The sequence below is a fragment of the Neofelis nebulosa genome, chromosome 7, assembly GCF_028018385.1.
Source record: "Neofelis nebulosa isolate mNeoNeb1 chromosome 7, mNeoNeb1.pri, whole genome shotgun sequence".
Taxonomy (NCBI): domain Eukaryota; kingdom Metazoa; phylum Chordata; class Mammalia; order Carnivora; family Felidae; genus Neofelis; species Neofelis nebulosa.
The window spans coordinates 65,391,534-65,417,737 of record NC_080788.1 but is presented as its reverse complement, the minus strand read 5'-3'; the positions used below and the strand labels follow the sequence as shown (position 1 = coordinate 65,417,737).

Sequence of the window (26,204 nt, the reverse complement as noted above, 5' to 3'; positions counted from 1 at the left end):
TATTTTTCTTCTTTACCTACAACATGTCTCCTATATGGTAAAAACATCCCTATCCTTTCAAAGACCTTGTGTTTGTTAAATGTGCCTCTCATGGCTGAGTGTCTGTCAGAACAATCAATCTTCATATGGATTCTAGGAAAAAAACCTAATGTTGAAATCAACTGGCATGTGGGAAAGCAATGAAGAGGCAGAGAGAATGAGATATTTTCTGGAGTTTTCAATAAGGAAGATTCGGGGCAGTGATAAAGGAAGAAGCTGTTTACAAGAAGGAAGATCTGAAGATAATCTGATCTGGCTAACGAGTAGTATAGTGAGGACAAGGACTTTCGTGGCTGTTGTTTATTATTGTAACCAACCTGAGCACCTGAAACTAGGTCTGGCACCATTAAATTCTTAGGAAAGGTCTGTTGAGTAAGAGAACATGAGTCTGGCACTTAGAAGACCTCGGATCCAGTTCTGGCTTTCTCACTAGCCTTGGTCAACCCACCCTGTGAGCCTCATTTTCATCATCTATTACATGAAAGACCTGGGCTAAATTATTTCTGTGTGGATACACATTTTTTTTTTCTGCCAAGCTCCTGCTTAGTAGGGGACCTACCCCTCTGACTCCACCATCCATGTGGTTACAATGGGACCGTACTACTATACTACTAATCACCAAATTTATAAAATCTAACCCTGTCCATTGTTTACTGGTCCAGGCCTAGAAACTCCCAAGCTGGGCCAATGTGAGGTTCCCCGCCACCCCCCCCCCCCAAGGAATTTCAGAACTGGAGCCAAAACACTAGTATCAGCCTTCTCCTGGTAGTTGAAGCTGAGAATATTCAAGTCTGCAACTGGTTGCTAGCCATATTCCCCAATTTGATCTGAGTGGTAGAAACAGGCAATAGATAGAAGCAGCGACACAGAAGTAGAGCAGAATGACAGATACAACCTTTAAATCCACGATCCATAGGCCCAGTGCACTCCTGTCCTTTGCATAATTGGATGCCTTAGGATCCTCACATTATAGTCCCCATTTAAAAAAATTAAATTAGCCACTTAGCCATTAAATCATGTAGTAATTAAGATAAAAACAGTTAAATCCAATGTAAGTAATATCTCTTTCATTTCTAAAAGTGGAAGATTTTAAAGACTATGAAGCCTGCAAGGTGGCCAGATAGGAAGACTATATTTGGACAGGAAGCGGTTTCACTGGAGCAGACTTGAAAATAAGATGATCTGTTACAAGACCCCTGGGGCAGGGTCAAAGGAATACTCTCACTCAGGGCATCAGGGAGTTAAACAAAGTAAGTAGCTTCTTGCCTAAATGGGAAGTCAAGTCTTGGAGAAATAAGACAGAAAGGATGTTATTTCCACAATCCCAGGGAAGCTAAATGACAGACTCTTCTGTCATTAAAAATTTTGATATTTCAGGGCAACTGCGGTGGCTCATTCAGTTGAACAATCGACTTCAGCTCAGGTCATGATCTTACGGTTCATGAGTTTGAGCTCCACAACCGGGCTCTCTGCTGTCAGCAGGAACCTGCTTTGGATCCTCTGTCCCCGTCTCTCTCTGCTCCTCCCCTGTTCATGCGCGCGCTCTCTCTCTCTCTCTCAAAAAAAAAAAAAAAAAAAGAAAAATTAAATTTTTTTTTGATATTTTGTTCACCTCGCCTCAGTCCCAGCCCTAAGATAGAGCTCCATGAGCACAAAGAGGAGAAAGGTGGTATTGGTAAGAAGTAAAACAGGAGAAAATTCAAGAACCTTTAGAGACATCTTATATCAAATTAAATAAAGTAACTAAATGGAATGTTTAGAATTTGCCTTTCTGCATATAGTTCATGTCCCCAAGATTTCCTTACTCTAAAGTGGAGTAGTTCTCCATATTCACTGAGTGACCCTAGTATGTATTTTATTGAAAGATTACCATGATTAATCAATGATTACCATGACTACCATGCAAGAAGCTCTGGAAAAGAATTATCAACATAGTTCCTTCGGGCTCTGAGATAAAGGACTCTGGATCTTCATGATCCAATGCTGGGAAGCTTTTGATCTTGTGTGGTACATCTATCCGTCTTGTCCCATGATGGCTTTATCTTGGTGATGATAAAGGGGCAGAAGTCCCCCTCCTGCCACATTCTTCACGCACTTTTCTCATGGATAAAAGTTGTATTTTCCTGTCACTGTTGTGTTATTTGGTTTTAAGTGTGGAGCTGAACAGGGATTGGTACCTAATATTGAACTGACAAAAGCCGTTTCTCATGGAATCTCTGAAGAGGCACTGATAGGCCAGGTCTCCTACTTTGACACAGCAAAGAACGGACCCCATTACTCCATGGTCTCCAAAGGGGGTGGGAGAATCCCAGGAAGTATAAAAGATGATGATCCATGGAGATGTAGGAATAAACTATTAGAACTTTTATTTTTACTTGTTCTGTATCTCATTCATTTCAAAAATCTTATTTTGGAATGTTTTATAATGAACATGATATATTAAAATAGTTGTATGTGTATATAACTTATGTGTTGATTTTATTTGGGGCTATATTTAAAAAATCAACAAGAGGACTATATTCCAGTCTTTGAATGCTCTTTGGAATAGGGATGACGAGACAAGCAAAATCATATTGTGCAAATAATGCTAGACTTGGTCAGAGTAAGAGAACATGAATTCAAATCCTGGTTTGCTTCTTACTAGCTCATATAAGCTTGGGCCTTTACTTTCCACATCTGCTAAATGGTATGTGAGGTTGACATGAGATAATGTACATAGGATTGAGAAGAGTATCTGGTACATAAAATTTTTAAATAGCATATAATCTCAAATTTATTATTAAACACTGATTTTCTTAGACTCTTAAATATATGACATTATTAACTGACACATAAAAAGGCAATATTTAAAATCTGAGTGCAATTTCTTGCTAGAATTTTCTACCTCTGAACATGAAATATTTTACAGACGGATTTTGTAGATGATGTTATTCAGGTATTTCTTTATAAAGCCACGGACTGAAATGAAACTGAGCATGTGTTTTGGGATAATAATAATAGAAGAAAAGAAAGGATATCCCTTATTCTAGTGAAACTGCCTAAGGAATAATTATTACTCACTAATTAGACTAGGATATTTGGATGAATATTCCTTATCTTAAGAAAACTTACTTTGGGGGCACCTGGGTGGTTCAGCCAGTTGAGAGTCCAACTCTTGATTTGGCTCGGGTCATGGTCCCAGAGTTGTGGGATTGAGCCCTGCAATGGGCTCTGTGCTAAGTGCGGAGCCTGCTTGGGGTTCTCTCTCTCTCTCCCTTTGCCCCTCTCCTTTGTTTGCACGTGCATGCTCTCTCTCTAAAATAAATAAAAATGGGAAAAAAATTAAAAAGAAAAGAAAACTTCCTTTACAGAGTGCACTCACTCAAATATTTTGGATTGGACCTTAATACTACTTCCATGTCGTGCCATTTTGTTTTTCCATAAATGGCTTGTCCTTAGACCAGACAGGAAGGAGTTGTAAGGAAAACGCAGAGCTTGGCTAGAAGGAAAAGTTGCAGTTGTTCTTGTATTTTTATTAGGGAACAAATCCCCATGCTACTAAAGAGAAGCTGTAATTTGACCTGGGTAGCATTGCCTTTCAAAACAGGGGTTCTCATCTTTGGTGCTATTGACATTTTGAGCTGGGTAGTTCTTTGGTGTGAGAGGTTGTTCTTAGTAGCATCCCGGGCCTGTACCCCCTAGATGCCCTCCCTCACTCCACCCCCCCTACCCAGTTGTGACACTGTGAACTAAAATGTCTCCAGACATCACCAAATGTGGCCCAAGGGGCAAATTCACCCACAGCTGAGAACCACTGTCATGGAATATTCCCCATTACCTTTTTTATTGTGTTCAAGATGAAGGGAGTCTAAAGAATTAGGGAGAACTTGAAACCCAAATATAATTTTTACAATGTTTCTTGTAGAACTTTTTTAAGGTCACACTTTATAAACATATGATCACTGGCCCTATTATGCCTGAAAGCACAAATCAGACAATGAAAGTCCATCCCGCTTTTTTTTTTTTTTTTAATTTTTTTTCAACGTTTTTTATTTATTTTTGGGACAGAGAGAGACAGAGCATGAACGGGGGAGGGGCAGAGAGAGAGGGAGACACAGAATCGGAAACAGGCTCCAGGCTCCGAGCCATCAGCCCAGAGCCTGACGCGGGGCTCGAACTCACGGACTGCGAGATCGTGACCTGGCTGAAGTCGGACGCTTAACCGACTGTGCCACCCAGGCGCCCCTTTTTTTTTTTTAATAAGAGCCCCCATATCTACAAGTTTTGTGAATCTTTGAAACACAGCAAGGGAAAACACCAGGATAAGTTTCTAAGTTGGAAGAAGTATGGATGTAGGAGTAAAAGGGTTGCTGGGTCCAGGGCTAGGGAACACAAGGAACACCGAACCCACAACACTGTGTATTTCATTGGTGCTACTGTGACCAAGCCCTTTGTTTGCCCTTGAATTGGTAGTGTGAGGATGGAGAGTAATTTTTCCAGTTTCTTTCTCCCTATCTCCCTCCTTTTCTTTTTCTTTAGCTTCCTTCCTTCCTTCCTTCCTTTCTTCCTTCCTTCCTTCCTTCCTTCCTCTTTCTTTTCTCTTTTCCATTCTTTTCCTATCCTTCACTTCTTTGTCCCCCCTCCCCCCCCTTGTCCATGTTCTTTTTCTTATGTTTCCTTTCCCTTGTTATTATTCTAGTCAAACACTGGTCATGCAAGCCCAGCATATTCTGGCTGAAAGTGGGGCTCTGATATCAGATGCCCTGAGTTTGAATGAGGGCTCTGCCATGTTCTTGCTCAGATACCTACTCAAGCAAATTATTTAACCTTATGTGCTTTCATTTCTTTGTCACTAAAACAGAGATGATACTAATAACGCCTATCTCAGGATGAGATTAGTATTAACATAGGTAAGCACATCGAACAGAAACTGGCATGTAGTAAGCACCCAATGTTACCCGTTACGATTATCTTCATGTTCTTCACCAAGAAAGAAAAATGTGCCACAATTTTAAATAGAAGAGTCCAGTAACACTTGCCCATTTGTATTTATTGAGAGGAGTAATGTGTATCATTGGTCTGGGAAAGGAGAAAGATAGGTATCTGTCTCATAACACTTTGAGGAATAATGCTAGTTTTGTGCTGGGGGAACACTGTGGACACATAAACACTGTATAGTAATAGAACATGTGTATTTCCATTGAATTTCTCCGTGAGGTATATGTGTTGCAATTGTTTGTTGCTATTGCTAGTCTGAATGCAATGTATACAGTGTTTCTGTGACTGGCAATAAGGCAAATTTTTGAAGTACATAAATAAAAATAGAATATCAGAGGGGCACCTGGGTGGCTTAGCGGGTTAAGCAGCCAACTTCAGCTCAGGTCATGATTACAAGATTTGTGAGTTCGAGCCCTGCGTCGGGCTCTGTGGCTGACAGTTTGGAGCCTGGAGCCTGCTTCAGATTCTGTGTCTCCCTCTCTTTCTGTTCCTCCCCCCACTCGCCCTCTGTCTCTCTCTCAAAAATAAATAAATATTTTTAAAAATTAAAAAAATAGAATATCAGATAAAGAAAAGAAAGTTTTGAAAAAGCTTTCTAAACAATACTTTTCTTTTTTATCAATTATTTTTGTTAGAAAAGAGAGTGGCACACTGATAACCATGTTTAAGAAATGAGTATATTCATAATGGTTACTTCACAACAATATTCAGCTAAGGGTACAGTTAAAGACAAAGAGAAATTAAGGAGCAACAGATGGATTATAGAATTCACTGAAGAATAAACATGAGTGAAATGAAACCTAGTGGTTAGAGAAATGCAAAATAAAACAACAATAAGATACCATACTGGGTGGCATTACCTTGGCAAAAAAAAATTTTTTTGAGAGAGAGCAAGAGAGAGTATGAGCAGGGAAGGGCAAAGAGAGAGACTCTCAAGCAGGCTCAGCATGGACCCCCAACGTGGGGCTCAATCTCACAACCCTGGGATCATGACCTGAGCTGAAATCAAGAGTCAGATGCTTAACACACTGAGCCACCCATGCACCCCTACACTGGCAAAAATTAAGAGACTGTTAATATCCACTTTGAGTGAAGGTAGAGAGAAAAGGGTATTCTCATACACTATTGGTGAGAAAATAATTGATTAAAAAATGGAAGAGTGGTTTTGGAAGACAATGTGGCATCATTATTTTCCGTTATTTAAAATGTTCATTTTCTTTGACCTTATAATTTCACTTATATAAATGTTTCTAAGAGAAATCTTCGCCTTTAAGCCCAGAGATAAGTCCTTGAAGAATTTTTTCTACTAAAAACTCCCCAAATCTGGAAACAACCCATGATTGATGCCCATTCATAGAGAGAAATAGATAAATAAATTACACTATACTCACCTTTTAAAATACTGTATCACAATTCAAAAGAATGAATACTAATATTAAGAATGTACATGCATGTTAAAAAGGAAGTCAAAGGGTGCCTGGGTGGCTCAGTCGGTTAAGCATCCAACTCTTGATTTTGGCTCAGGTCAGGATCTCAGTTTGTGAGTTTGAGCCCTGAGTCACTGACAGTGTGGAGCCTGCCTGGGATTCTCTCCCTCTCTTTCTGTCCCTCCCCTGCTTGTGAGCTCTCTCTCTGTCTCTTTCTCTCTCAAAATAAATAAATAAACATTTAAAAATTTTTAAAGGAAGAATTTTTATTATGTATGTGTTTTAAAACATAAAAAATGATCTAAATATATTGTCTAAACTATTACTAGTAGTCACCTTTGAGACAAGTGAAATTGGAGTTCTCTTACTCTGTACAGTTTTTCTATAGAGCTCTAGGTTCTTACAAGAAGAACGTGTTTTAATTTAAAAATCAACAAAAAAGGCAGTTTGGTATTTTTGCCTTTGCACTTGGGAATTACTGAGATGATATATACATACATAAAGTTAACTGTGGTAAACTTCAACTCCAATATATCTGGCTTGAGGCAACTGGTTAAGTTTTGGGATTTCTTCACCTTGATATTAATTATTTTGTGCCTTTTAAAATTACAGTTTTTAATTGCATATGATGACCCAGATTCACCTGAGCTTCCTTCATATTTTTGGAAGGCAACAGGCAACTTCTATCTGTCAACATTGTGGAGGGGACAATACTAGACCTTTTGGGAAGACAAAAGAAATCTTAGCAAAGCTCCCCTGTTTTCTCAATTTGATATTCAGAACATATACTAGGAACCTGAGAAATCCTCATGGAATAAAAGAAACACACCAAAAATGTCCAAGTATAGAATTCTTACATGCATTCAGAAGAGACAAGAGAAATGGAAAGCCCAGTGGGAATGACATTGGGAAGGATGAGGTAAGAATCAGGACAGGTGGCCCTGGGCATTTAGCATACAAAAAGCAACCACAGACAGTTCTTGAGCTGGGAATCAAAACAAAGTGCATTATGTAAAAGATTATTTCCTCACAGCATTTAGGTACTAATAGTAGAGGGTTGAAATAAACCAACAGGGCCTGTGCAATAAATAACTGCCAGGGGCGCCTGGGTGGCTCAGTTGGTTGAGCATCTGACTTTTGATTTGGGCTCAGGTCATGATCCCAGAGTCGTGGGATGGGGCCCTGTGTCAGGCTCCGTGCTGAGCATGGAGCCTGCTAAAGCTTCTCTCTCTCTCTCTGCCCCTCTCCCCCACTTGCACTCTCTGTCTCAAATTTAAAAAAAGAAAATAAATTTTACAACTTCCAGAAAACATAATTGAAAATAAATAAGCCAGCCACAGAAACATCCATCAGATCACTGTGTAGTATCAGACATTTTCCCCAGGCAAATGATGATAGGTATTGGTGAAAGGTGTAACAGATTTAAACAGTCTGAGGCTTGGGGTGTAGCTGTGATCACTTCATCCTCAAGGGGCTTCATCTTCAGCGTCCTGGCCTTGTTGTTAGATACAAGTGTGCAAAAAAGAACCAAACATTGATCAAATCTCTCTTAGCTGCGATTGTCTCTTTGGAGGTTGAAGTTATACAAATAGTCATCAGCATTTTGTTTTTCCTATTCACACTCTCCTTGAACACATGGGTGAAGCCACTTTCAAGGATGGTTTTTCATTCCATTGTTCTTGTTTATGTTTCACAATAATGTTTTATGGTAACTCACTGTAAAAAAAAATAGAAAATACTTATATTGGTCTCTGCCCCCAGTTCCGGGCAGAGGACTTTTAATACCCCTGTAATTTCCTAAGTGATAACAATACTAGGAGCGCCTCTTGTTCTAATATTTGTCTTTGACCCTGTCCCTGACACAGACCTCCTAACACCCTTATAAATTCCTAAGTGATAAGAGCACGAGGAGCATCTTTTGTTCTCATCAGGTGACTCAGGGTGGGTTCCTAGATGGCTCCTGGAAGGGACCTGGTCGTCAGAGAGACCGAACCATTATTATTAGAAGCTTGGAATTTTTCAGCCCCACCTCTTATTCTCCACAGAGAGGAGAGAGGCTAGAAACTAAGTTAATAATTGATCATGTCTACGTGAGGAAATCTCCATAAAAATCCCAATGTTAGGGGGCTCAGAAAGCGTCCAGGTTGGTGAACACACGTAGGTGCTGGAAGAACGGTGTGCCTGGGGAGGGCATGGTAGCTCCACACCCATTCCCACATACCTTGCCCTACTCATCTCTTCCATCTGGATGTTCATCTGTACCCTTTATCATATCCTTTTAAAAAGAAATTGGTCAATGTAAGTAAAGGTTTCCCTGAGTTCTGGGAGCCCCTCTAGCAAGTTAATCAAACCTGAGGAGAGGGTTGTGGGAACCTCTGATCTATAGCCTGTTGGTTAGAAGCCCTGAGCTTGTGACTGGCTTCTGAAGTTGGCGCTGAAGCGAGGGCAGAGATGAGGGTGGGGTGAGGGGCAGTTTTATAGGACTGAGGCTTTAACTTGTGGAATCTAATGCCATCTCCGGGTAGATGGTCTAGGAAGTGAGTTAAATTACAGGATGCCCAGCTAGCTGGTGTTGCAGGGAAATACTTGACGTCGGGGAAAAACCTCCACCCATTTGGTACCCAGAAGTGGAGTGTGCTGTGTAAAAGTAGACACACAGGGGAGAAACACAGTAGAAAAGAACTGGGTTTTTCCCCACACAAAAGGGGGAAAACTGAGTTTCTTCCTAAATGCGCTCCTATTTTAATCCTCCATTTTATGTGAGGCAAATGAATTGTTCCTTTAGCACTTCATTTCTAAGACTTCTGGCACCTACCATGGGAACGGCGACTTACCTCTTTACACCTTCACTAGACGTAAGTTCCTTGAAGTCAAGTATGGCTTTCATGTCCTTTCTAGTACTGAGCTTGGCATACTGAATTAACTAATTAGTTAATGAATTCTTCTGGTAGACTTATCTTCTGCGATTTCATCAAAAATGAATCCCTTGAGAGGTGCACGTAAGGACCCCTCCCTAATAAATTCTAATGATAGTTTTCTGAGAGTTCTCTCTATCCTTTACTAAGTCCCTTTGGTTTTGTAAAAGAGGATCAATATCAATCAGAAATGATTCATGTTAGAGTTAAATGAGTTACGTGCAAGTGATTTCCAAGGAAATCTGACATTGTAGATATGTGAAAAGTAAAAAAAAAAACAAACCCAAACTGGGATCATACATAAATAGAATTTATGCATTTGAATGAAAATTTGGCCAAATCTCTAACATCACTTATATATTTGAATGAATAGGAGTTTTAGAGATATAAGTTCAAAATATAAATTAAAAGTTGCCCTTTTGTTGTAATAAATTACAAGTACCATATAAAATAACACTTAAAAAGCACCTACCAGACATTTCACTTTATAAGTTATTATACAAAAATAACTTGACACATATGAATATTGGGGTTTTATAAAAACTTGGAAACAATATAGACTAAATATAGAGAATAAACAAATACATTGTTAAGAATAGTATCATGGGTGGGGGGGGCGGTGCCTGGGTGGCTCAGTTGGTTCAGCATCCAACTTCCGCTCAGGTAATGATCTCACAGCTCGGATCATGGGTTTGAGCTCAGCGTCTGGGCTCTGTGCTGACAGCTTAGACTCGAGCCTGCTTCTGTGTTTCCCTCTCTCTCTGCCCCTCCCCCACTCTCACTCTGTCTCTCCTTCAAAAAAATATATAAAAAAATTTTTTTTTTGGGGCGCCTGGGTGGCGCAGTCGGTTAAGCGTCCGACTTCAGCCAGGTCACGATCTCGCGGTCCGTGAGTTCGAGCCCCGCGTCAGGCTCTGGGCTGATGGCTCGGAGCCTGGAGCCTGTTTCCGATTCTGTGTCTCCCTCTCTCTCTGCCCCTCCCCGTTCATGCTCTGTCTCTCTCTGTCCCAAAAATAAAAAAATTAAAAAATGTTGAAAAAAAAAAAATTAAAAAAAAAAAAAAAAATTTTTTTTTGAATGAATAGTGTCATGGATGTTTTAAGAATAACCACATTTCTAAGATGTAGACTAGACCAAATAATGTTGGGTGTAGAAAGCAATTTTATTTTCCCAAATCAATTTTAAAAAGCTCTATGGAAATATCAGGAGACATACTTAAAATAAGCAAGGACAATAAGGCTGGTAAAGAGAGACTGTTCTAAGTCCTTGGCATCGTTTGGCAGGGGACCCAGAAGGAAGACTGGGGATGATCCAACAAAGGAAGGAAACTTGAAATAAACAAAGATTGGCTAAGACCCAGAAGACAATAAGGGTGTGAAGTGTTTTAGCTTCCTGATAAAGAGCTTTAGAGCTGGGGGTGGCATTCTCTAGTATGAAGGACAATCAGTGTCTCCTTAGGATTTAAAATCTTCTGAGAAAGAAAACACATCTGTCTGGTAGGGTAAGGACTGTCCAGATGTCAGTGGAATTGAAGTTTTCAGCATCTAATCATTTTTAAACACAGAATTGTTCAATTTGGTGTATATTTAGATTTTATTATGCAAACCTATTAAAGATACTATCATAGAATTCCAAAATGGACATATTTGGGGATGCTAAGAAGATTAGTGTGATTAGAGGAAAACAACAGCAGTTATTTTTATTACTTGTCATGGCATTTATTCATTTAACATCTTGTATTTTCCAAATGTTTCCTTTTGGTTTTCCATGTCTCCCTAGCTAGACTGCACATTTCTGAAAAAGCAGGCTTCCTCCCAGCACCTAACGTAGTCCTGAATATTTCTTACCTACATGTATTTTATCCATCCTCCTCTCTCTAGCCCCTGACCAGTGTTCTAATTTTCTCTAATGTAGACCATTGCAACAATCTTTTTACTGGTCTCTGAAATTTTACAATATATCTAGGAGACATGGAAAGCCAAAAGGAAACATTTAGATAACACAAGATGGTATACAAAGGTATACAAAACAGATAGTAAAAATAACTGCTATCTTTTCCCTCTAATACTGATATTTCCTTTATAGCCCTCCTACCTCATCACCTAAACTTCTATATTCTTGGAATTATAACTGCTAAATTATATTTATTCATAGTTGTAACAACACAGGTAGAGGGCTGGAAGAGCCAATGCTGTTTGTTTTTAGAGTATAGCAAATAGAAGTTATAGCAAAAACGTAGTGTTGTAAGACTCCTTGAGTGGCTGTGTAGAAAGAACTACCAGGCTTTACACATGCCTAATAAACTGCGATGAAGTCCAAATGGAAGTGTGATATTGCAGAGTAGAAACAGGAGGAGACTTTCAGAAAAGTCAGAAAAAGAGAGTGGGGGAAAAAAGAAGGAATGTGTCTTAGGAAACTAGGGAGAATTGAGAGAAAAGAGGGAAATGGGGAGGTGGGAGGAAAGGGGCAGCTCTCACTGGCATGGTTCCGTGGCGGAGAGTCTGGGACGCCATGGAGAGGAGTGTAGTAGACTTGATCTAGGGAGGAGCAGAGGCCAGGTGCTGAGTGGTCTACATCCTAGACCAGAAAGATGAGGCTAAAATAAATAGGAATAAAAATCCTCTTTTGTAGGGGCAGGAAAGGATGGTGGGAATATCTTACTTTTGTATACTTGGAGGCTAGGCAAGCCTGGAGAGATACACCTACTCAAGGTTAGGAAAGGCCACTACTAGACACAAAGAGATTATTTACAGCAGGGCTTCTTAAACTTTAATGTGCAGATGAATCACCTAGGGATCTTGTTAAAATGCAGGTTATAATTCAGTAGGACTAGGGTGGAGCCCAAGAGTTTGCATTTCTAGCAACTTCCTAGGAAAACTCTGTTGCTTTGAGTAGCAAGGATTTACAGTATTAAACATGAGCATTCAAAGCATTTTTATTAAATAAATTCATTCATTCATCCATTAATGCTTCTCAATGTAGATGTCTTCTGTCGGTTTATCAAAGGCTCTAATGATGAAATTATCTCTTTTTTTACCCTTAGTTAATGGCAACGGAGACATAGCTAAGATTAAAAGAGGGAATGCAATGTTCAGTTCAAACCAGTCACAACATATTTGAAAGCATAATGATTGTTAGGTGTCCATATTAACAACAAGATACTCCCTGTGTTGTTTACAGCAACGCACCTGCACATGAATGTACCCACAAGACACTTCTGTGATGGTGGAAGTGTTCTACATCTGAACAGTCCAGTATGGTAGCCACTAACTGTCCATGGCAGTTGAGCACTTGAAATGGAGCTGGTAGGACTAAGTTTGTAATCTTACTGAGTTTAATTAACTTAAATTTAAACAGCCACACATGGCTAGTGGCTACCAGGATCATCAAGATCTGCTAGCATTACCAAAAGACAATCAGATGTTTTTGCCTCTGGAACTGGTGATACAAGAGAATTTACGTACCTGAGGCCCACACAGACAGCTGATAACAGCCAAGAGATTTAATCTTCCCTTGTTCTAAAGGACAATTCTCCAGCCAAGTCATCATCCACAGTAATGACTTGAATGAAATAGAATATCCCACCAAGGATCTCCTTTCTGGGAAGTTAGATATAATATCACAACACACACACACACACACAAACACACACGCACGCGCACACGCACACACACACACACACACAGGCTCACGTGCGTTTTTAAAGGAACTCTAGCCACACTCTTACCAATGTGTGACCTCTGGCTAGAGGTCACCTAACCTCTGTGATCTTCAGTTCCTAATACTTTCTATAAATTGGAATTGATGAGAATACCTAGTGGGCAAGGGTGCTAGGAAGGTAAGTTCCTCAAGGGCATTCCAAGTTTTACAGTCCTATACAATGGCTAAGTATTATTCACTAAAAGGGAAGTCAAGTGACATATTTAAAACAAAATCCAAGGAATCATTTAGACTCTTTTGTGGTATTGAATTTGTTGCATGCACATAGCCTTGGAAATTTTATGTAACAGATATTTCAATCCTTCATACTTATTGTAATGGGATATAACCTTCAAGGAACAAGCATGCCAAGTACATTTGGGAGAATGATGATAAGGGAGAAGTGCTTTATTTAGTAGTGTGGGGCCTGGTAAGCATCCTCCCTGCTAAGATTATGCTGAAAATAAAGGAAATCACAGACTGCTCATTTCCCTTGTACTGGTTGTAATCTTGTGGAAACTTCCTGTAAAAGGCAGTTATAGCATTAAAAGTAAACTGATTTCACACTCACCGGATACTACCAGACCAACAATTGCAGTCCTTTGGGAGAAAAATAAAATAGCATACTTATCCTTTATACTTTGTATTAGTTTGGAAGAACATGGAAACCCTAGTGATGGAGAAACAGACTCATGCCAGAGGCAAGGAAACTATTTAGAAACATGGTTACCATTTAGTAATTCCACTGAGAGGCAGAGCTCATTAGCCAAGAGACTGGTTACACTAAAAAAGAAAAAGAAGGAAAGAAAGAAAGAAAGAAAGAAAGAAAGACAGAAAGAAAGAAAGAAAAGGAAAAGAAGAAAAAGAAAATAAGAGATTATTCATTAAAGTACAGCATGAAAACAGAATCAGTCCCCTTTGCCCTAGGTATATTCTTTTTTTTTTTTTTTGCTCTAGGTATATTCTAACTACAGTTTTAAAATACAGAATTAAAAAAAATTTTTTTACTGTTTATTTATTTTTGAGAGAGAGAGAGAGAGAGGGAGGGAGTTGGGAATGGGGCAGAGAGAGGAGACATAGAATCTGAAGCAAGCTTCAGGCTCTGAGCTGTCAGCACAGACCCCGACGTGGGGCTTGAACCCACAAAACGTGAGATCGTGACCTGAGCCAAAGTCATATGCTGAACCAAATGAGCCACCCAAGTGCCCCTAAAATACAAAATTTAAAATACATCTGCTAAGGGGTAATGTTTAGAAATGGAAATATGAATATGTACTTTATGCACTGTTAGAACCTCCAATGTTGCATGATTATTTTCTCTTTTGGCTTTTCAAGTACACAAATATCTGCTGAAAGCTTATTAGTGCAAGGGACAGCATGTATGAAATGCTGAACTGCTATAGTGTTATAGTGGCAATAAGAAGCCAAGGGGACTCTGAATTTCCATCACTGTGCCAGTCAATACAGCCTCAATTTAAAAATGTTTAAACATGTTTATTTATTTATTTTGAGAGAGAGAGAGAGAAAGAGCGCTGCAGAAAGAGGGAGAGAGACCTCCAAGCAGGCTCCATACTCAGTGTGGAGCCCGATGGAGGGCTTGATTGCATGAGATCATGCAATCATGAGATCATGACCTGAGCTGAAGTCACTGCCTTCAAGCTACTTAATATTTAACAGGGAAAACAAACATAAACTCATAAAAAGTTGGTTAGAGAGGAGAGAATTATCAATACAAGTGTAAAACAGTAAAGGCAAAAATAAAAGAATTTGAGAAGACAAATACTGAGTTTTTAAGATGATCACTGTGGACTGAGTGGTCTGGAATGAGGGAGAATGCCTTGAACTAGAGTACAACATGCCATCTGCCAGGGCCTCCATGAGGACAGGCCACTTTTGTTGACCTTGTGAACCTTGCTCTGATACCTACTTAGAACCCAGAATCCATTTGTATCTTCTTAAGTGTGATGACGTCCTTTACTGGCAGTTACTTGGCACTTGTGCTGTTGGCACATACATGCTTTTAATAATTAATCATGTATAACAAGTTTTTAAGTGGTTGTGGCTAATTCTCTAAAACTGAGGACAATAGTAATGAGAGCCACCTGTGATCAGCAGCGATTGCGACCAGCCTCTTTCCTACAGACCCACCTGAGAAAACACAACCAAGTAAATACAAGCTCCCTTGCCCTGTTAACCCCTGACATGGCTATGGAATCTTTGCCCAGCGCTCATTGGTAGCTATACCAAATGAATGGACTAGGAATTCAAGGTAACACTGTGATCTATATTTACCTTCTCCCACAGCGTTTTGAATCTCATTGGATCCACCTTCCCCAGCTGAAACAGCTGTTTGGCCTTGACCAGTATCTGCCTTAGCCTATGAAATACGTTGGGCCACCCTTTTCTGTGTGCTACTGGAATAGAGGTTCTTAGGTAATGAATGTGTTCAGAGATGGGAGGACACAAGTAGATGAGAGAGAGAGAAGACTGTGAAGGGCTAAGAAAAACCAAGTAGCTGGCATACTTCTGAAAAAGCACATTTGTCGGTCCCATTACAGATCTGCTGATCACAATCTTGGGAATGGGGCCAAGGAATCTGCATTAAAGCAGTTCTTGCAGTGTACTAAAAAAGAAAAAAGGTTTTATTATAGAAAATTTCAAATGTGTGAAATAATAAAGAGAATGTGCTCATCATCATCCCATAACCAATCTTGTTTCATCTCTATCCCCTTACTTCTTCCCACTCCTCACCCCACTGAATTATTTTGAAGCAAATCTCAGAATATCATTTCATCCATAGATAGTTCAATATGTATTTCCAAAAGATGAAGACTTTAAAAAACCCCACAACACTAATACTTTTTAAAAATCCCTTAATATCATCAATCTCCAGTTAGTGTTTGTTTCCCCAATTATCTCAAATTTAAAAATATTTGTTTATTTATAAACCAGGACTCAAGGTCTTAAACATTTCATTTGGTTGTTATGTCTCTTGCACCAGGTAAGGTACAGACATGGGGATAGACCAGTGAGGCCTTTTGACTTTAGGGTAGCTGTGACAGAAAATCAGACTGGGAAGACCCCTGAACTTCAACATAGGACCATTGCTGATTGTTTCAGGGTAGAATTCTCAGAGCTCTGCAGCTCAAGACAATTGTCTAATAAGGTGGTAAGATCTTCAACAACTGGGTGAGAGGAGAGGGCTAGAAATGCACCCTCAAAAACAAGGGCACAAAAGTGTCCTGAGAGTGGCATGGTGAACATCAAAGGCAAGGAACAGTCTGGTGACTGTCGTGGTCATAGGATTGGGAACCATATAAAAAGCATTAATTTGGGCTGTTGATCATATCTTGCTCCTCTAGGTAAGTAATGTGTGTGATAGTGGCCGGCACAGTTCCCTGCACATGCAAAAGCCAAGATGCTTTTCATGTCTTCTCCCCAAAGCCTTTCATGTTTTCCCTGATGCAGTTGAACCTCAAAAGATGCAAATTTCCTCAAAAGAAAAGGAGGCCTTTGCAAGTGACCCAACATTCCTTGTACTTACTTAATCACAATGACTCTCAGAGCAATCATTTATTGATGGCTTGCAAAAGGCCAAGCCATGTGTCTAGCAAGAGTGGTACACAGAAGAAAAGCAATAGTTGTTTGTTGAGTGAACAAACAAGGCTACATTTAACCTTCAAAGCCATTGCTGCCACCACCTTGTCATAGTTTATTATAATCTCCATTTTACAAAATCAGAGTAAGAGCTAGGGCTTATTGAGCTCTTAATCTGTGCTAAGTGCTTTGTATATTATTACCTCATTAATCAGTACAGCAGCTCTATGAATTAGGTACTCTTATCCACATTTTACCCAGGCACAGAGTTTAGGTAACTTGTCTGGAACAAATTCTAACTGATGGAACTTGATTCAAATCTGAGAAGCCAAGGTGGGTAGTGGTAGTAGGGAGTTATCAATACTTCCGGTAACAGGGTCTTCCCAGGAACAAGATAAAAAACACATGTTCAGGGGTAAGAGAGGTAACTTCTCTCACAGAGCCTCTCACCTCTTCCAGTCACCAACATTGTCCCTTCCTCCCTCTGAGTAAGGACAATGTTGCTGCCCAGGCAAGAAGCAAGAGTTCCATAGCGAAACCTCAGAAATCAACAAGCTGGTGTTTTGGGCCGCCTGAGTGAGTTGGCCCCTTTATTCCACATTTATTAAGCACCTACTATGTGCAAAATACTCGTAACAGGCTAGTGTACCGTACTTTAGAGAGCAACAATCCTGAAACCTCCTGGAGACAGAGGACTGATGAGGAATGCTGGCTTGTTTGGGAGGTTTTCCCACTTTACTCCTCATCAGGAATCGTTCTACCCCTCAAGGTGGAAGGAGCAACAATCTTTTTACTCTCAGGTCGCACAAACCTGAGAATGAAGAGAAAAGCATTGCACCCAAAGCTAGACTGAAAGCTCGGGAGATGCGTCAGAAACTTAGGATTCAGTCCCCAGGCTGGATCGTGTATAGGCTGGCTTTCTAGGTGGAAAAGGGATAATAGAATTTGCAGAGCCAGGAGCTGTGTGTGAGTCCTCTAGTCCCACAGACCCTAGACTCCCGGCTGAAACCCCAGCAGGTTCTGTGCAAAAACCTTTTGAGATGAATGCATACATTGTCCTCTAACAATGCAAAAGTGACAGCTGCCTATTCAATAATCGTTCCGCCTCCGTTTAGAGCAGTTCGTGCCACAGAGGCATCTTCTGCGCTATAGTTATGCAACCTCACTCGCAGCGGGAGTTATTTCCTGTGCTTCTGGCTGCGCCAGATTCATGTAACACGCCTACTCTGGGCTTCAATGGAAGTCGTTCTCCATTAACAACCACTCTAGCTTTCGGAGATGAATGCCCTGCACAGCATACCCCTTGCGCAGTAAGAATCCAAGGTATTAAAACTAACTCTCTCTCTAACACACACACACACACACACACACACACACACACACTCCCGCTGTGCATGCAGCTAGGGGATTGCAGCAATGCAACCAGAGGGACAGCAGGCGGAGCTCTCTTTGTACGGTCCCTCCCCCTAACCCCCACCAACTAAAAATGAACTCATGCCAGTTCCATTCTTTGCTCTGCAAGGAACACACACACACGCACACACACACACGCGCGCGCGCGCCCGCGTGCGCGGGGCAAAACAGAGCAGCCGCTAATTTCCTCCTTGAGCACACTGTCATTCTAGCCTTCCCGTTCTAACAACCCGGATATTCCAAAGCGAGTAACGGGGAGTAACGGGGAGTAACGCGGCGCAACAATGCAACCTCCGAAGCTGCTCCCCGTGCAGCTCACACCCCCGCCCCCTTTCGCAGCGTGCCAAGAGTTTGGAGCGCGCGCACGCACACCGAGCGCGGTGCCTGAAGTATCCCTCCGCCTCCCTCCTCCTTTCCCCGCTCTGTGGCTCGACAACGATTTGGGAAATGAAGGGAGGAGGGAACTACTTTCCTGAAACTTGCTATGCTGCACACGACTTCGACTTGCAGTGATTCGCCCGGAGGCCGCAGCTTTTAGCCCTACCCACACGCCCTCACAGCCCGGGTACTGCGCTCGGCAACCCCACCCCGTGCCCGCTCTGGCCCCCGGGGGAGGCAGGCGGCCGGGAGAAGTCGCCAGGGACTACTTCGCCTCCTTCTCCCGTGGGCGCCCCCGGTTCGGGCAGCGGCGGCGGCGGCGGAAGGAGCGGGCGGCGTGAGCGCTTCCGCCGCCCCCCTCACGGCTCCCCTCTGGCGGGTGTGAGGAGCTGGCCCGCCGAGCTGCTGGTGGGCACCGGCTGGTGGGGGGACCTGCGGCCGTCCTCCTCGCTCTCCCGCTGTTTCCCGGCACCCTGTCTCCTGGGCGCGCCCGCTCTACTCCGGCCCGGGTGGGGGCGATCGGCTCGCCTGTCCTGGCCTCACACGCTCCCCGCCGCCCCCTCCTCCCCCTGCTGGAGTTGTCCCGGCTGGAGCGTGTCTGGAGGAATCTGCCGCCGCGAGGCCCCTCGCTCGGTCCTGCTCGTCCCTGAGGACCGCCCCGATCGCCGCCGGGCGCTGAGCGGGCAGCCGGCGGCGAGGTGGGAGATGGTGGGGTGGGCTCCGGCAGGACCGCGCCGCCGCCGCCCGGAGCCTGGGCTCGGCACCCTCCCGCCGGCCCCCACCGAACGGAGCTCAGCTTCCTCCTCGCCGCATCCCTGAGGGAAGCGCCGCCTCTGCTCCCGGGTTCTCCGCCCGCCCGCTCCTTCCTGGCCGGACCCCGCCGCGCTCCACCCTGGTGGCGGGAGGAGCAGCTCTCCAGTCAGCCTTCGCAGCCCCTCTTCTCTTTTTCCTTTCCACCCACCCTCCCTGGCCTCCTCGGATCCCTTGGCTGGGCGCTGAGGCGGAGGAAGAGGCTGGGGTCGCCACGGCGGAGGTTGTTGCCGCCACCCCCCTGCGGGGGTGGCCGGGGTTCCCGGCTGGGGGGGCACCGTTCCGGGTGAGGCGTCCACCATGGTGAGGCCCCTGAGCCGCTGCCCCCGCGCCCCCCCGGCCGCCGCTGCCTCCTGCCCCTCGGTGCTGCTGCTGCTGCTGCTCCTCCGCCTGCTCTTGCTCCTCCATCTCCAGATCGGATCGCGGTGAGGGAAAGATGAGCGAGGAGACGGCGACTTCTGACAACGAGTAAGCGCCTCATTGATCTTGATTAGTACCCCCCACCCCTTCCTTTCGACGACCCCTCCGAGACTTGGGTGCCGGAAAGCTTGCAAACCTGGAGAGTTCGGTGCATCTTATTCTGGAGATAACGTTTGATTTTTTAGCCATTTTATTTAATGGCAGCACCCCCCACCCCCCATGCATTTAGTTGCTCACTTTTGGGGAGGGTATTGAATGTTGGGGTGGGATGGCAGTTGTACGTCCATGAGATGGAGTAATGTGGATGGATGGTGGCGGGGTAGAAATTACCTCTTTGCCTGGAGGCCCCTGGCTTGTCCTTTTTCACTTAACATACCTATCAACATAACCTGAATATCCATCCTGTTTCCTTTATAGCTATTTCACTTGGAAACTAGTGTGTGGGAGCACCTCCTGCAGCAAACTGCTCTTGAATCTTAATTCGATGAGTCAGTGACTCTTAAATACCGATTAAGCCTCCCCCCCCCCCCCCCCTTAAACTTATGACCTGTAAGCTTCATGTAAAAAAATGGAACTAGGGAAACATTTTTAGAATTTAATGATATTAAGGACACCTGGAGTGTAGGAGATGTTGAACTGTTATATTTTACCTTTGCGAATGCTGGACATGTCTTTACCAGGAGCATAGAAGAATATTGAATGTTAATTTTTATCCTTCAGCTGTGTTGAGAAACACCATTTACGTTGGTTTAACAGTATTTACATTGCTGAATATGTTGATTACTTCATTAACTTCTGGACTGTCATGGTTTTAAGTTTTTATTTGGACTGTTTGTTTTCCAAACGTAATACGTTGCCTTTTAAATATTTTTTGCTTTAAAGTAACGGCTGCCGGAAGGAATAATGGTTGCGGGAACAGTTTTTATTGAGACCGGATTTAATATTCATGCAGAATGTTTGCATCGTTTCCTTGTAATTAAGTTCAAGTTTTGTTTATCTCTGGAGGATTGGAAAGAGTTAAGAGAGGACTAGTCCTAGGATGCATTCCTTTAAATAAAGTGCATTCCTCGAGTCAGACCTTTTTGAGTGGACTTTTAAATCCGAAAGCCTAGGCCTGTTTAACGTAAAATAGCTTGAGAAATGCCAAGCGGCGTTTCTTCTCAACCCCCCCACCTCCAACACACTCTTATGATGAGCGGGTGTGGGAGAAGGTAGATTGCTGCAGTGTCAGTGCAGTCTAGAAGCAGAAGTGGCCGCCATGTTCTCTCTCTTTTTGTGAATCGCCCTCATTTGCATAGCACACTCTTCATTCATAAAAAAATAATTAAACATCCATCACCTTGGACATCTTGAAAGGATTTCCCAAGATAAAAATTCCAAGCTTGATGGTCTGTCTTCGTGTAGGTTTTTGAGTTCAGGGAGTAAGGAGAATTCGAAGTTACAGGTTAAATTCAAAAACATACGCACACACAAACAACTACCCCTGTTCTCAGAATGTTGACACAGTTATGTGGGAAATATCAGTTCGGGGAGGTGCTGGGATCACGTGATCGCCTCCATTCATAAAATACCTGGCTGTCCATTCACAGTGCAGTACACTGTCTCATTGCCTTCCGCAGATTAGACCTACTTTGAGAGAGATCAAGAAGTATCTCAGATAACGCTTAGTTAGGGGAAAAACTGCTAAAAATCCTGAACGGAATGACGATCATTTTTACTGTTATCTTTTAAGAAAGTAGCCTGGATCAAAATGTCAAGTTCTATTTGAGAGATGGAAAAAGGCGAATTACCATATTTAAACTAAAATACTAATATTTCCTTTTTGGATGCATCTATTAGAAAAACAAATGAGGGAATGTGAATTGACACGTGTAAAATAAATTGTTTCTAAATGGGCTCTTTCTAGAATACTTGGCCATGGACATATTAAGAATCCAAGTTTTTCAAAAAGGTAGCGAAATCAGGTGGATGATACTGCTGTTAACACTGAAATGAGTAAAAGTTCCCAGTAGTTTAATCCTAAATATGTTGATATTTGAAACACCAAATGACAAGTTTTACTGAGAGGATTGCTTTTTTAAAAAATTTTAAATTTAATTAATATAAGAACTTGGCAGTTGGCTCACTCACTCAGACTTGGATTTCTGCTTTCATGAATTTCTCCTGCTTTATTAATATGTTATTTCCTAGGGGCTTTGTTATGTTAGTTTTGATAGAACAGAAAAATATGCTTTAGTGTATATATTATTTCTCTAGGAGACGTTAATTCTCCCTGGGGACAAACTCTTGGGGGTTTTATTTAAAATTTTTTTTTTATTTTAGGAAGTGATGTGTTCATCTGGTAATCAGTTTTATTAGAGCCAACATTGTACATTAGCCAAATCACAAAGTGTGAACTTCTTTGGAATGTAGCTTTTATTCCAACAATTTATCTTATTTTTAATATATACAGTAATGTTTTGAAGTGGCCAATTTATTGTTTATAATCATATATAGTTTGAAGAAACAAAAAATATGTATGTTATTGTAGACGCCCTTAAAGCCTCAGCATAGTAAAACTGCCCTGTAATACAGATTTTATTTGGGCCTTACATATATTTTTTTCCCCACTTTTCTCCTTTTTTAAAAGCCATAATCAATAGGAATTTAATTACATTAGAGACTGTTCTTAACACTTAAATGTTTTTTCCACCTGATTTCGGCCTTTAAAAAAAGTGAAAATCACCAATATCTTGGGAAACTTAACTTTTTCTAGACAAATATTGTGGTAAAATCCAGTAAGGCCTTTAGAGGCCTCATTTTGAAATCCTCTAGTACATGCTCTGTTATTTGAAATTAAAGTTCTGTGTAGAAAGACAGATAGCTCTCAAAAGTTGATTGTGTATATGTATGTAATCAGTAACTAATGAAGGATTTGTTATATGTAAGACTTGATCTTACGCGATGTCAAATTTAGGGAACGATTGGTAAAAGTCTGCTTTTCTTTTCCAAACTTCAGTAATAACTGGAACTGCATTAAAAGTGTTATTTAAAAAATAATTTCCTCCTTGCAAGAGTAGTAATTTCAGATAATGTACAAAATAGTCTTTAAAGGGAGTAGGTAATAATTTGTGTATTTATTATTCAGATAACAAGTCTAAACATTTGATATACTATAATTAAACCTTTCCTATGATGTTGATGATGAATCCTATTCATTCATTGTATTTTTACTATGTTCCATGCACTGTAATGAATTCCTTCTTTATGATTTTATGGATATATCCGTATCCTCTGTAGAGTGGAGTTGCGTAGTAGAAACTATCCTACCCTATTATGTTGTGATTTTTCTGTATCATTAAATATTTCGTAGAACAGTTTTTGATGGCTGTATTATGTGCAGTATATAATATACGTTAGTTTGAACCAGTTAACTATTGTATTCCTGAACAGTGCTGCATTTGATCCTGAGTTCTGTCTTCATTTAAATCTTTTACTCTTTCCTTGAGATAGTCTAGGAGTGGACTTAAAGGAGATGAAAATTTTAAGTTTTCTCTGGTAAATTGCCCTCTAGAAAAGAAAAACTTAGTATATGAGAGTGCTTATGTCTTGAAATGTCTGTCCAGTTCTTTTTGAAAAAATTTTTGCCAATTTTGAAGGTGGAAATGAGATCTTGTTCCTATTTTTAAAGTGCTGGGTGGTAAAATAAAATTGATTAAAAATACCCAAAAAACTAGTTAGGTTGTTTTGGGCAACCAGACTGTTTTTAAATACCATATTACACATAGAATTAGGGGCGCCTGGGTGGCTCAGTTAGTGTCCAACTGAGTGTCCAACTCTTGTCATAATGTCATGGTTGGTGAGATCAACTGCCCCTGGACTCTGTGCTGATACTGTGGAGCCTGCTTGGGATTCTCTATCTCTCTCTGCCCCTCCCTCACAACTTCCTCTCTCTATCTCTCTCTCTTTTTCAAAAAAAAATAGATAAATAAACTTTAAACAAATAGAATAAAGTCATCATATAGAAGGTTTTTGCAGATAATTTACCTCTTACCAACTTTCATGCAGTATGGTTTAATGTAAAGAGCATTGGACTTGGAATTGGGAGATGCCTTTTTGTCATTGTCACTAATTATTCTGTGATTCTGGACAAGTACAGCCTTTGTGGGCTTCTGTTTGCTTGTTTCATTTGAGCAGCTTGAACTAAGCATCATTATAAGCCCTTCCTGTACTAAATTACTGTAAAGTAATACAGTGATAGGCACATTACAAGTCGCCAGACTACTTGTAACATGTGCATTGGTTAATTGATTAATTTTATTATATTGTTTTTGACATGTTTAAGCAAATAAAAGACTTCCAGTAGAAATCTGGTAGGAAGCTGAAGTAAGAGTATGAATTTTGAAGAACCAAGATACAAAATTTGAAAAGACTTGGTACCTTGATAATCTGTTAAGACTTTATTATTTTGGGTTTAATAGCCATTTGTTTTTGATAATATATATACACCTCATAGATGTGAGAACTTTGTACTGCTTTTCTTTTTCTTTTAAAGAAATATGGCCTCTGGATGAATAAGTGAGCAAAAGGCTATTGGGCTTAAACACAAATTTGAATAGTTCTAAAAGGAATGTCCTAAGAAGAGACTAGCTCTCATGCTTTACTTACTGGCTAAAAAGTGTCAAAAGTAAGTCTTTTCATTAGGTTTTTCATACTAATCATATTAACCTAAGACTAAGGGATAATTTTACAACTTCATTAGTTTAAGAAGTTAATGCAGGTAATGATTTTTTTCATTCTTTAACAGTTAGATTTAATTCACTATTTATGAAAAGTTTTGTGTCATAGCTGCATCTTAGAGTCCAGAGCCAAAGTCATTACAAATCCCTGAGATGTTTTTGTGGCACTCAGAATGGTTTGAAATGAAAAAGATCTAGTGATGTATTTTTGTTTAAGCATTGTTCATTATTTTTGTTAAAACAGTTCGTTAGCATTGGGTCTTAGACTGAGGTGTTAAATTGCTTAGACATAGGGTTCTTAGAATTGAGAGTGTTTTTTACTAATCTCTAATTGAACCTTGCTTACATTTATAATTGAAGGAAATTCCAACAAACCATAGCAGCATCAGAGGTACTTGTGACAGGGGTTAGTTTCCTAGGGCTGCCCTAATATTAACAAAGCACCACAATACTGGATGGCTTAAAACAACAGAAATTTATTGTCTCAATTCTGGAGGTTGAAAGAAAGTCCAGGAATGGCAGGGCCATGCTCCTAGTAAGCCATTAGGGGAATCCTTCCTTGTCTCTTCCTGGCCTCTGGTGGCTGATGGCAATCTTTGGCATTTCTTGGCTTGAAACTGCCTAATTCCATTTTCTGCCTTCATCATCACATGATGTTCTCCCTGTGTGTCTTCACGTGGCCATGTGACATCAGTCATTGGATTAGGAGCCTCCTCTAGTATGACCTCTTTTTTTTTTTTTATAATTTAACTTTATTTTTTATTTTTTAAAATTTACATCCAAATTAGTTAGTATATATGAAGCAATGATTTCAGGAGTAGATTCCTTAATGCCCCTTACCCATTTAGCCCATCCCCCCTCCCACAACCCCTCCAGCAACCCTCAGTTTATTCTCTATATTTTTATGAGTCTCTTTTGTTTTGTCCCCCTCCCTGTTTTTATATTATTTTTGTTTCTCTACTCTTATGTTCATCTGTTTTGTCTCTTAAAGTCCTCATATGAGTGAAGTCATATGATTTTTGCTTTTCTCTGACTAATTTCACTTAGCATAATACCTTCCAGTTACATCCACGTAGTTGCAAATGGCAAGATTTCATTCTTTTTGATTGCCGAGTAATACTCCATTGTGTATATATACCACATTTGCTTTACCCATTCATCCATTGATGGACGTTTGGGCTCTTTCCATCCTTTCCATACTTTGGCTATCAATGGTGCTGCTATAAACATGGGGTGCATGTGTCCCTTTGTAGGGTAGTTCTATTTTTAGTTTTTTGAGGAATCTCCATACTGTTTTCCAGAGTGGCTGTACCAGCTTGCATTCCCAACAACAATGCAAAAGAGATCCTCTTTCTCCGCATCTTTGCCAACATCTTTTGTTGCCGGAGTTGTTAATATTAGCCATTCTGACAGGTGTAAGGTGGTATCTTGTTGTGGTTTTGATTTGTATTTTCCTTGAGCATTTTTTCATGTGTTGGTTGGCCATCTGGGTGTCTTCTTTGGAGAAGTGTAGCATGACCTCCTCTTAAATTAATTACGCTTGCAGTAACCCTATTTCCAAATGAGGTTGTATTGAGGTAGAGGGTTAGAACTCATTTTTTTAGAGGGATATTAATTCGACCTATAATACCAATATAAATCAGATTTTTTTTCTTACAGTACAATTGCTATTCATTTGTTACAGATACCTTGAAATAGCACTTGTAGTCATCACTACTTTGAAGTTACAGTAGGGGCACCTTGTGGGTTCAGTCTTTAGAATGTCCAACTCTTGTTATCAGGGTCATGAGTTCAAGCCACCACCCCATTGG

General features: G+C 40.9%; 1 protein-coding gene across 2 annotated transcripts in view; it reads left to right on the top strand.

Annotated features, from left to right (window-relative positions):
* Positions 1 to 19,604: 19,604 nt before the first annotated feature.
* The window catches only part of SPRED1 (sprouty related EVH1 domain containing 1), a 137,182-nt gene continuing 130,582 nt past the window's right edge, over positions 19,605 to 26,204 (top strand). For both annotated transcript variants that reach the window (XM_058738247.1, XM_058738246.1), the window contains exon 1: positions 19,605 to 19,723. In XM_058738247.1, the coding sequence (XP_058594230.1) occupies positions 19,692 to 19,723 (32 nt within the window). In that variant the 5' untranslated portion in view covers positions 19,605 to 19,691. The remainder of the gene's footprint in view (positions 19,724 to 26,204) is intronic.